This window comes from Pelobates fuscus, chromosome 5 (genome assembly GCF_036172605.1).
Source record: "Pelobates fuscus isolate aPelFus1 chromosome 5, aPelFus1.pri, whole genome shotgun sequence".
Lineage (NCBI taxonomy): Eukaryota > Metazoa > Chordata > Amphibia > Anura > Pelobatidae > Pelobates > Pelobates fuscus.
In genome coordinates, this window is record NC_086321.1 from 191,306,821 (window position 1) to 191,319,479 (window position 12,659).

General features: G+C 43.3%; 1 protein-coding gene across 1 annotated transcript in view; it reads left to right on the plus strand.

Moving 5' to 3' along the window:
• Positions 1–12,659, plus strand: part of CDH24 (cadherin 24) — a 162,947-nt gene that overhangs the window by 33,745 nt on the left and 116,543 nt on the right. The window contains exon 2 of the mRNA XM_063454855.1: positions 10,174–10,552. Coding sequence (XP_063310925.1) covers positions 10,325–10,552 — 228 coding nt within the window. The 5' untranslated portion in view covers positions 10,174–10,324. The remainder of the gene's footprint in view (positions 1–10,173; positions 10,553–12,659) is intronic.

Sequence of the window (12,659 nt, forward strand, 5' to 3'; positions counted from 1 at the left end):
CTTGCGCCGTTCTGTGGCTACCGCCATATTGGAGTTGCCCAGCAGGCATACGGCTCGCTGGATCCACCCCCTGAGTGCCTCTAAATCCACCGTGGTAACCACCTGTTATTGCGCCTTCGACCATGTCGAACATTTTTGCAATTAACCCTAGGATATCCAGGACCTTGTCCTGGCAATTCCGCCAGGCAAAATCCAGGCCCTTCTTGGCTTTCCAGCCTGATGGGTGGCGCATGCCATATCCGGAATAGTGGGGCGTGGGCTTTCTGCCCGGAGTTTGCTCCGTGCCACCTTGTCGAGTGGTTTTCTAATACGAGCAGTGATATATTTTGCAACGTGCTCTAGGGGATACCACTCCGAGGATCTCAGGTGTTGCAAGGTGTCGGGGTCAAGGTGGTTCGTCTTGCGGATGAACCAGGGCGGAGTCGTCTACTCCATCTTTGGAGTCTTCTCACGCTCCTGTCATGGAGCTGTGCTCAGGGAGATAAAAAACTGGGGTCATAAGAGTCCTCCTCATCGGACTCGCTCTGTGCCTCCTCTTGCTCCGACTCAGATTCGAAGGATTCAATGAGGGCTCTAGCCCTTTTCCAATTCCTCACCAATTTTGCCCGGTGGGGGGCTCCTTGTTGTGGTTCAACCACATGATCTGTGACAGGACATACCCTGTCCGTCTGTATTGTTTTGGAGGCATTTTCGTCCAGGTGGTGGGACTTTTGATGGCCTTACGCCCACTAGGGGGTTAGAAGTGGAGGATTTCAGTGCCTTGGTAATTGATAGTGAGATATTGTCTGACATGGCCCCCATAGCGGTAAATATGGCCTGTGTCACGGACTTCGTCATAGCCGCGTCCAGGAGGGAATGCAACTCTTCAGAGTCCATTTGCTCCTGTGGCCCTTCAATCATTGCGTGGCCAGGAGGAAAGGATAAAATGACAGACAGATAAATATTTTTAGCCTTAACTGGGCACTACTATCTGTGGAGTAGGAGTGTGACAGTTTGGCAGCTAACTAAATAAGCCAACAGCTGAAGAGGCACCAGCTATTAAAGTAATACAGCTGAAGAGGCACCAGCTATTTAAGTAATACAGCTTTAAGAGGCACCAGCTATTTAAGTAATACAGCTGTAAGAGGCACCAGCTATTTAAGTAATACAGCTTTAAGAGGCACCAGCTATTTAAGTAATACAGCTTTAAGAGGCACCAGCTATTTAAGTAATACAGCTGTAAGAGGCACCAGCTATTTAAGTAATACAGCTTTAAGAGGCACCAGCTATTTAAGCAATACAGCTTTAAGAGGCACCAGATATTTAAGTAATACAGCTTTAAGAGGCACAAACTATTTAAGTAATACAGCTTTAAGAGGCACAAGTAAAACAATATGCAAAGCTGAGTAACAAGAAAAAACTAGGCACAGTTAGAGCAGTAGAGACACGGACACGTTCCCGCCCCCAGGTATGCATATTGGCCGTGTTAGGAAAAAGCGCGGCAAAACCGCCAATCAAAACATGGCCTCCGTGATGCGCACTCGCTATATGCGCATGCACGAGCGGCACTTAGCCACGGCTAACGCCGAGAACTGCCGGGACCGCGGTAAATGGTAATCGGTGCGAGGAGGGAGCCCCAGACTGAGGTCCCTTCAAAGCAGGATGGTAGAAAAGCCTGGTCGGAAGATAATCAAACTGACCAGGTGACTGAGGAAGGGGAGGGAAAAGGGAGCAACAAACACAGCAATAAAACAGTGATAAAAAACAAATAATTTACCACAGAAAAAAGGACAAATAAGGCATAGGTAATGCAACAAGGTTAAATTAAGGCAAATGTACCAAACTAAACAGAGATAAATAGATAATTTTCCAAATATGTAGAGAGATGTAAAATTGTACTTAGCTGAGGAGGCAGCAGCAAAAGAAAGAGGAGTGGCTTAAGGTCACATGGGACATTATTAGGATAGGGACATTCTCATTGGTTAATGTGATATATGGTTAAAGGACCACTCTAGGCACCCAGACCACTTCAGCTTAATGAAGTGGTCTGGGTGCCAGGTCCTTCTAGGGTTAACCCATTTTTTCATAAACATAGCAGTTTCAGAGAAACTGCTATGTTTGTGAATGGGTTAAGCCTTCCCCTATTTCCTCTAGTGGCTGTCTCATTGACAACCGCTAGAGGCGCTTGCGTGATTCTCACTGTGATTTTCACAGTGAGAGCACGCAAGCGTCCATAGGAAAGCATTATGAATGCTTTCCTATGTGACCGGCTGAATGCGCACGCAGCTCGTGCCGCGCGTGCGCATTCAGCCGACGGGGAGGAGAAGAGGAGGATCGGAGGAGGAGAGCTCTCCGCCCACCGCTGGAAAAAGGTAAGTTTTAAACACTTTCCCCTTTCCAGAGCCCGGCGGGAGGGGGTCCCTGAGGGTGGGGGCACCCTCAGGGCACTCTAGTGCCAGGAAAACGAGTATGTTTTCCTGGCACTAGAGTGGTCCTTTAATCCTTTGGGGTAAATGATGTTATTATTTAAATTTTGTTGGATATTTACAGTATTTCTCTCTTTTGCTGCTGAGGAATAAAAGAAAGAGAATAGCATAATAGGAGCCTCCGTGTCCTTTAATAAAATTAAAGGATTACTTCAGCCAAAGACCAGTGTTTACATAACACACTATGTTTAGTTAGAGTAATCCTTTCTGAGGTGGTCAGGCCCTATCCCCTCCAATCTTTAAAAAAAAAAATGCTAAAATTTACTTCCATTCCAGCTCTGAGGCCAAGTTCTCCCTAAAGCCTGATCTTGCTTGGCTGACATCACTTCCCTTGTTGCAGTGGGGAGGAGGTTATGGAGGATGTGTGCTGGCGTCAGACCTAATTTTGCACAGAATTGCTCTGAGCTGACTAACGACGCTGCATGAGGTGGAGTTACACGGGCAGATAAGGGGTTAATTTCTGTATGTGCAGCGTTTCAAAGCCTCCAGGCACCATGACCACTTAAAATCAGTAATATAGTCTTTGGCCTTGGAATAATTGTTTTTCCCTTGTCTAAGATAGTCTCTAAAATACTAAGGTTCTTCCAGCACTGAACTATATAACAATCAAATATCACAACCAATACAAACATATTCACCCTGTCCCAGTAAGTAACTAAAAAGGAGTTATACTTTGTATAACTATTGTTTACAGCGCACATTAAGAATCGAACACAGCTACTGTACTGAAATTTTCATGCTGTATCACTGCACTTCAAAAATAAAGAATTAAAACAAACAAACACAGAACGGCAGACAAGCTGGAGAAAACTGCTGCTTAACACTGAATTGTGCATTTATTTATTTTTTAATTCCTTATTTATGTTGTGGCATTGCATACATGTGTCTAACAAAGACACATTTTCCACATTGTTTGATAATATATAGTGACAGGAAACTAAGTAGTGTTTTTAGTAAGATATGACATAAAAGAGAGCTTCATTGGTAGTGTCATTAAAAAAATAATAAAGAGAAACTTGGTAGATGTCTGTGCTTCAGTTCACATTTCTATCCATTCATCCCCGGTTACACACTTACTTCCTTGACACACATTCTTCCCTCTGAAGCTCTAGACGGTTGAGACATGCACTCAGCGCCATGTGTGAACCACTCAGCTACCCACTACAGCTTTAAGGCCCAATAGAGATCCATCTCATACTAGACATGGGTTTCATGCCCAAGCGCCTGTTTTCTTGTACAGACTCTCTATGACTCCCCCACCGCGTACTTTCCTCTCCTTCCATTCGTGCCCGCACATATGGACTCTCCTGCAGTCATCATTCTCTAGTTTTTCCCCCTTCCCCTAGGAAGTGTAAATATAGTGAAACTTAAAGATTTAAATATCAAAAGAAATAAGAATATGTAAAAAATAAGTTTATTGGGTGTTGGTCGTAGAGGAACTTAAAGGAGGCCTGACTGGCCATTAATTTGCTGGAGCCTGAGACCGTGAGTTCTATGGAGTGTTCTGTAGTTGAGGCATGTGTTGGTCCCTCTCTGCTTCAGGACCTGTGCTTTCGGCCCACTGGAATGCCATCTCTTTCTAGAACCACAATCTTGCCTGAGGCTTTGTGCTGGAAATGTGGGAGCTGCAGAGCTGCCAGGAACTTTGCTGTATTTTCCCCTGCTGACAATGTAAGCACCTCTTTGCAGGGCACCACCAGGGTTCCAGAAGTACCCCACAGATAGCAAACTCCTTTGTCCCTCAGTTGCCTGGTTACCGGCAAGAAACTGCGTCTCTCCAGCAGGATGCATAATGGTAAATTGTCAAACACTCTGATATGGTGGTCCTCCACAGGGATAGTGGGGTATTTTCTGGGTCAGGCCAGGATAGCTATTTTAACTGATGCACCTTGGGTAACTGCTATAATGTCCATGGGGCGAGTGGGGCCTTCTGGATCCTGAATGCCAATATTACAGGTAAGTCTCCACTTTCTCCCGTCACCTCCAGTGCCTCTGCCACCTTGTTTGTGAACATCAACAAGGCCTTCAGGCCCACCATCTCGGGTGCTCCATGAATCCGGACATTCCGTCTGTGCTGCCGTGCCTCTAGGGCGCCAGCAGTACGGGTTAGTTGCTGCACTTGTGAGAGGGATTCCATTTGGGATTGAGTCTCCGTGATTCGGCCATGCCTTTCCCCTTCTCCTTTCTCAAATTCTGAGATGCTTTGGGAAAGGCCGCCCATCTCGGTCTGCATGCCAGCCAAGTTTTTTAATGTCCTTTGGTGGGGGGTGAGGCATCGGAGTCAGAGTCTGCCCTCTGGTGTACCCTGCTTGAGGTCTGCGGGAGGATCTCTCTTCATCTTGAGAAGCATCAGATTCACTTAAAGCTTGTGGCCACTCAGGCGCCATCTTAGGCTGGGCCTGTTGTTGCCTTTTATCAAAGGACCAACGAATGGCAGGTAATTGGGAACCCTCAGAGTGATCCAATTCTCACTTTTTTTGCCCCATCACCCTGCCAGTGGGGACAACGTCATGGTTGATATACTTGCTAAGGAATTTTTTTTATGGATTGTGCATTATTATCCCTACTGAAAACATACTTTAATTCATGAACTGGGGGGATATCTAACATGTTTATTTATGCATTTGATTACAAGGACCTTAAATTTGTTTTGTGTAATTTTAAGCTGTTTATGGTTCTTTACTTTTTAGCATTATTTGTTAGCTCAGTCCCAATTTTGTGTATAGGTCTAAAAAGTAGTTATAATAGTTTTTTGTTTTTTTCCTAAAAGTTTCACACTTTTAAATGTATTGTATGCCTAGCTGTTGTTGCACAGACAAAGCACCCAGAGCTTTATGGGGCAATGGCATTGCAGCCCCCACTGCACTAAATTAATAGAAGGGACAATTTAAGCTCCAAAACCACTACAGCTTAACTGAGTAGTTTTGGTGCATAGATATTGCCTCTGCAGTCTGCCAAATGAAAACAAGTTTATATTTGTCAGTCAGCATGCCTCTAGTGGCTGCCAATCAAACAGCCACTAGAGAAAGTTTCACCAAGAATAATAACATTGTTTACTTGTAATAAAATGCCCTACTCCGCTTGGTTAGAGATTTTGACTAATTTGGTAGGGGAAGACAGTGTACTTTAAATTAGAACTGGGAGTCAGGATGGTTTGGTGTTTAGCAGTTTGAGGACTCCACGCCACCAGGATAGGATGGAAGTGTGGGGTTATCTGTTTAAGGTCAGATACTGGGCATCTCTTGTCCATCTCAGGTAAAAGGGGGTATAACATTAGAGTCAGGGTCTTGGTGTTCTTGGGCTGTATAGCTATTAGTACCAGGGGACTGGGCATTCCCTGGCCTATCTATTATTATGGGGTTTGTTCTATCAACTTTTATGCACAGAAGGTGGAGTTAGGATAAGTGACTATTCATGAAGCCTCCACAAGGGGAGAACTGACCAGTTGGGAACTCATTCATGTTTACAGAATGCCTCCTCGCTGGCCTAAGGTAAGGCACAAAGAGAGGGAATAAAAATGTAATACGTTTTATTATTTTAAAGTGTTTTAAAGCCCCCACATCTTGTATCCCACACACACCAAAGCTCTTAACCCCCTTCCACTAAAGCCCCTATATGCCTTCTACACACAGCCCATTCCCCAGCATATTACAGTGCCTATCCCTCCATATACTACAGCCCCCATCTCTTCCACACACTACAGCCCCTATACTCCCCAAACACTACAGTGCCATGAAGGGCTGGGTTTACATGTCAGGTGTCTGTAGGCACATAATTTAAATGCACATCTGAACCCCCCCTCCCCCCCCCACCCCCGCCCACCACAACTACAAAAAAGGCATATAAAGTGAGCTAAATGTATTTATTAAGGGAACACTATAGTTTCAGAAATAAAAATATGTATTCCTGACGCTATAGTCCTGAAGTAGCTGTTTAGGTGATCGGCCCTGTCTGATCGCAGTAAAAAGGGGATTTTGCTCACCTTTTTTTTTTTTCACGACGTGCCAGTCTTGGCACGGCTGAGATAATCAATCTTGCAGATCCCATTTGCAAGCATTGGTAGGCTATAGGGTATCCGCAGCAAACCACCACACTACGCCAATCAGCATCTCTCATAGTGATGTGGTGAATCAATGCATCTCTGTGGGGAGCTTTCACTGTCTCCACAAACTTAGGTGTTGCACATTGTGCAGCACTGAGATAGAAGGCACCTCTAGTGGCTATATCAGTAACTGCCACTAGAGGTGTTGCTAGTCAGCAATGAAAAAGCAGTGTTTACAGAGCTAACAGCTAACAACGGACAGGCTATAGCCAACATATCCACTAGATTAAGCTGTAGTGATTCTTGTAACCATCGAGTGCCTTTAACTGGACATTGCAGACACAAAAAAAATGGTATGTTCATTCCTCATTCTCGGGTTCTCTACCAGAGGCCTGGGAGTTTGGAATCTGTTGAAGCCACTCCCCCAACTTGGGAGTCACAGCCCCGAGTGCTGCAATCACAACTGGGACTACTCCTGCCTTCACTTTCCACATCTTTTCTAGTTCTACTTTCAGTCCTTGGTATTTGTTCACCTTCTCATGTTCCTTCTTCCTGATGTTATAGTCACTGGGTATTGCCACATCCACCACGACTGCAGTCTTTCGTTCATTGTCTACCACCACAATGTCTGGTTGGTTGGCCAGCACTTGCTTGTCTGTCTGGATCTGGATCTTGAAGTCCCACAGGATCTTAACCCTGTCATTCTCAACTACCCTATATATATATGTATGTGTATATTTTTACTTGTATTGTGTTACGACTATGTGAATATAGTGCAAGTCTGCAGCTGTGTAAATATATGAAAGTGAGGATTCAAGTCTTGAGAGGGTTTTAGAGGCATTATAGCTGTAGTATAAAGGGTATGTAGAATGACTGGGTTTAGTGTTAAAGTTGGGTTAAATTTAGTATTGGGGTACATGGTGTATTTCGTTTTTAGAATGAGTTAAACCTTTTCCATGTTTCGGATTTGAATGCTTTATTTTGATATTAAAGGAACACTATACATATAACATATTTTCTCCCACGACAACGACGATGAGACATAACAGATCCCGACTAACTAGGGATTGTCAATTCTGCCATCCTGAACAAGAGTGCCGTTCGGCGGCGGCTAGTCGCATCAACGCGCAAAGCACCAGCCTAACAGTATGATACCACCAACTACACCGACTGGCAGCACCGGGACCCTAAAGTTGGGCCACTCCACAAGGCAACCCCCTTTTTTTTTTTTCCTACTATAGGATGGGGCACGACCTACTCCCTGAACCGAGGAACCCCGGCCTAACCGCATTGCAAGCTATAATCCTAGTCTACCAATCCCTCGAAACACTATGCACAACCCTCTTTGCCCTAAATTTGAGGCCACGGGACGGGGGCCCGGGACGGGGGGAGGGGAATGGAAGAAATGCACCTTCAACGGACATATTGAGGCTGGAATCATCAATCCCTACAGATTCAATTACAAGCGGAGCCCTAATAGTAGCCCCGTAGTCTACCAGAGAGAGTCATACGGGATAGGGTACGCTAGAACAGAAGGGGAGCCCCCCATCAGCTCCCATAAATTAACCCGTTAGCTCACCAGACGCGGACATTAACAAAATATTGTTATACTGAAGTATGTATGTTGGTTAAATTGTTTTCCACTGACAAAAAAACTAAATAAAGAATGTCAAAATAAAAACAAAAAAAAAATTTTCACAAACATATATTCCTGACCCTATAGTGTTAAAAACACCATCTAGCCCCCCCTGCTCCCCGCTCCCCACCCTCCTCCTAAATATAGTAAAATCTTAGTTGTATTCAAGTCTGCAGATGCTGCCTCTGTCCTTGATCTGCCTGCATGCCTGACATCATCTGAAGTGATTCTGTGAGCCAATCACAATGCTTTCCCACAGGATTGGCTGAGACGGTCAAGGAGGCAGATCGGGGCAGAGCCAGCACAAGTCAAACACAGCCCCGGCCAATCAGCATCTCCTCATAGAGATCCAATGAATCAATGCATCTTTATGCAGTTCAGTGTCTGCATGCAGAGGCTGGAGACATTGCTAAGCAGGACTGCATACTGTGCAGAACTGACCCAGAAGCAACTCTGGTAGCCATCTGAGGAGTGGCCAGTGGAATTATCCGTAGGCTGTGATGTAAACACTGCATATTCTCTGAAAAGACAGTGTTTACTACAAAAAGCCTGCAGGGAATGATTATACTGATCAAAACTATTACAATAAGCTGTATTTGTTCTGGTGACTCTAGTGTTCCTTTAAGGAAAGAGTTTGTTTAGGTTTTGGGAGAAGTTAAGTTTAGGGTTAGGGAAAAAAAGGTGTTTATGGTACAGGATGAGGCATTCAAAGGGTTATTTGTAAAGTACTCACCATCCTAAAATTGATATTAGCACTGCAAGAGCTGGTATACAGTGTTAATCATTCAATGCTGTCCAGTTCCTCCTGCAAAGCATTTCCTGCATAAGAGGATGTTAGTGGATGGATGTGAAGTGATTCCATCTTCCTTCTGTCCAGCCTCACACACAGACACCAGAGAAGCTGGGACATCACTGAGTTTTACACTCTCTATCACTGTTCCTGCAACTCTGCTTTCAATCATAGGGGGACGTGGACACTGTCCAAGGATCCTGGCACTTATCTCCCTTCACCATCCCAGCTAAGCTCCAAAAAGGCACATTGTAAGCACTGTAAATAAGTTCCCCCTACAGGTCAGGCACCTGTAGGAAGGTGCATATTCTGCCTTATATAAAATCTGGCCTTGCAGCAAATTCCCTTTATACTACAGTCTCTATCCAACCTCTTATTACAGCCTCTAACCTCACACACACTACAGTCCATATCCCATCCACAAACTATAGCACCTATACCCAATATACAACAGCCTCCATAGTCACCACATTCTACAGCCCCTATCCCTCAATCCACTACAGTCCCTATCTGCATACATACACTACATTCCCTACCCTTCACTTACACACAAACGCTAACCCCCACACATACACTACAACCCCCAGAGGAGGGCTGGCAGCCTATGGCCTGGGGGGCAAATCCAGTCAAGTGGCCCACTGCACCACCGAATCAGCTCACCATCCACACCCACCTTTTCCTGGTTTTATAACAGATATTGATGTTATGAAGCAAGACAAATATGATACAATGTGGTTTATGTGGGGATGATGGTGAGAGGGTGGCAGACCAGCGGCCACAGGCGCTCTCATACGGGGCAGCCTGGAGGGGCCTCACACCCAGCGGCATACTGAGCAAGCCACATGGTCCCCTCCTGGTGTCGGGTCCTTGTCTCAGCCACCCCCCGACATCCCCTATCCTCTCACCACTGTATAGCCTCTATATTTGGGCATTTGAAGGCTGCTTATAAGGTAGTGTGGTAAAATTATATATAACCCTAAGATAATTAACTCATCTGTGAGTTATGCTGGCTAGTAAATGTCAAAAATATGTACTTTTGAAGCAAGGCTAAAAAAACAAACAAACAGTCAGGCTCTAGAAGCATTATGCCTAAGACAGTGAAAGCATACAATGATATAGAAATGTACTGCCAGGTGCCTAAAAGTCAGTATTATTAAGAAACCACAAGGGAGGAATCAGAGAACACGTGGAAAGATACAAGCTAGATGGTAATTACATTCTCATTTTTCTTTTCTTTCAGGGATTTTCACAATTCTCGAGTTAATGGGATAGACTGTAACTTCTCCAACATCTACATTCATGGAATTCACTGAGATTCAAGAGGCATCACAGCCCTTCGTGACCACTGTCCTTTGACCACAGGGTGTGACTGTGACCTCTACATTCGCCCAATGCCTACCTTCCATCTTTGCCCACTCCTTTCACTTCTTCTCTGGGGCTGTCCCCTCACTATCCGTGTGGTTGGGGAGATGGTTCCTGGGCTTGGCAGGAATGCTGGATCCCCAGCAAGCCATCCTCAGGGTCCTGGGCCTCCACTCAGGTCCAAACGTAGTTGGGTGTGGAACCAATTTTTTGTGATAGAGGAGTATGCTGGCCCAGAACCTGTTCTAATAGGAAGGGTGAGTATCTTTATGAATTAACACTGTGATATTGCTAATCAGTCTCAAATTGGATTTTCAGTGATTCTAATAATAGGCTTACTTTACATGAAGCAGTGCTTTTTAAAGAACCACAAATCTATAGTTTCACAAATATAACTTATTATATTTCTATTGTACTTAAAGAATCCTTCACTACTGTGATTTGTCAAAAAAAAAATCTAAGTGAATTTGTCTCTGTCAATATTATTTTGTGTGTCAATTACTTGATATCAAATAATCCCATGGTATAGTTGTAAAGAGCAGAAAATGTTAGCACTTTATAAATGCTAATAATAATTTCCAATTTTACATTAAAATAACCAAACTGGGAACATTTTCCAAGTCAGCTAGGTTTGCAGTTTGGCTTTTGACTTAAAACATGATATTTACTAAGAATTGCAGGCAGTTCAGACTTTAGTGAATAAAAGCCATGTTAAATGTTTCCAGCAGTCAGTAAGGAGCAATTTTCCTTTACACACCACTTTATGCGAAATAAAAATGCCTCTAGAAATATCAGTATCTCTAATATAAACCTCCTAACTAGCATAAAACTTATCAGAGTCTAGACTAATCCCAGAATGCTCAGTTTTACACATAGAAATGTGATTGAGTGAATCTGACACTATGTAGGATGATGGGGCAGTTGTAAGTGACTTGTGAGCAAAAAGGTACAGGCACTCATAATTAAACATTTTAGTAAATAAGCTTTATTAGCATACATGAGATCTGTCACACCCTGGATTTTTAATATGATGTTTGCTTATCCCTATATTTAACAAATATATATTACTTAGGTGAAAATTCAAATTAAAGAGCTACGCCTTTTTATCCTGCTACAGTGCGTCCCCATTGTGGCTCCCTGTTAATCTTGATTATAAAATCTGTCCTATGCACAAGACAGTCAGCATAGAGAAGGCATACACAATGGCAGTGAACTGAGCTGTGAAAATTCAGAGGCATGATATATACACTAAAACTGCTTCATTAAGCTAAAGTTGTTTTGGTGACTATACTATTCCTTTAAGCTAGGTTTCCTTCCATATAATAGTCCATTATAGTCATAGAGTAACAAAAAATATTTTTTTATAAAAGCATCATTTGCATATACTGCAACAGCCTCATTAACAAAAAACAACTCACAGGAGAAATCCAATGCTGTAGCATCAAAGACTAACAAATTATGCTACAGGAAACTCATCTCAAAAAAATATATTGTAGATTCTGATGAATTATGTGCAACGAAGCCCATGATTCCCAATAGAAAAAAAAAACGAGAATTTGCTCATATGAATTTACAGGCACCTAACTAAACATATACATTGAAAAATACTAAAATACGTAGTTCTATGGCTACTACAAAAATGGAATGGAAAATGATGTAACTAATCAGTAAGACAAGAGTCGATCTGACTGGAATATACAAAACACTGGATTGCCGGTGTCTCTGGCACATACACAGTTAAATGGCAATATCTATTTTAAATGTTATTCTATGGTCTTACTCATCGGCATGTCAGAAGTAATTCAGCTGAGTGGAAAACTCTGCAGGATAAAATAGGAATATGCTTTGTTTACGGATTGGATAAAAACATTGTGATGCGAATAGGACAGTTAGAGGATAAATCAGCTTTTTGTCAAATTAAAAAACCCAAATCATGCATACACAGGCGGTATAAATGAGAATAAGGAAGGTACTCCCATAACCAGTGAAATAAAAAATGCAAGTGACATTGGTTTTCTGAATAACAGTGATTACTGTTTATTTATCAAAGAGCTGCATTCTTATTTAGATAGATAGACAGAGACAGGCAGACATAAACAAACAGTAAGCTACAGGGAATTACTGAATGAATAGCTTATCTCCTTTATTGTGCCATGAAAAAACTGCAAGGTTTCAACTTAATGTACGTCTTTCTCAAGTCCAATAGACAGATGTGCAGACAGGATGGATGGGTGGGTGGCGTGCCAACACTTCTGTACTGGGTGCAGAGCATCAGGGCCGTTTAGCTGGACATTAATTAAAGGGCAGCAGGCTGTTGCAGCATCACTGACCCACAATTGTTAAATACAGCTCAGCAGACCTGAC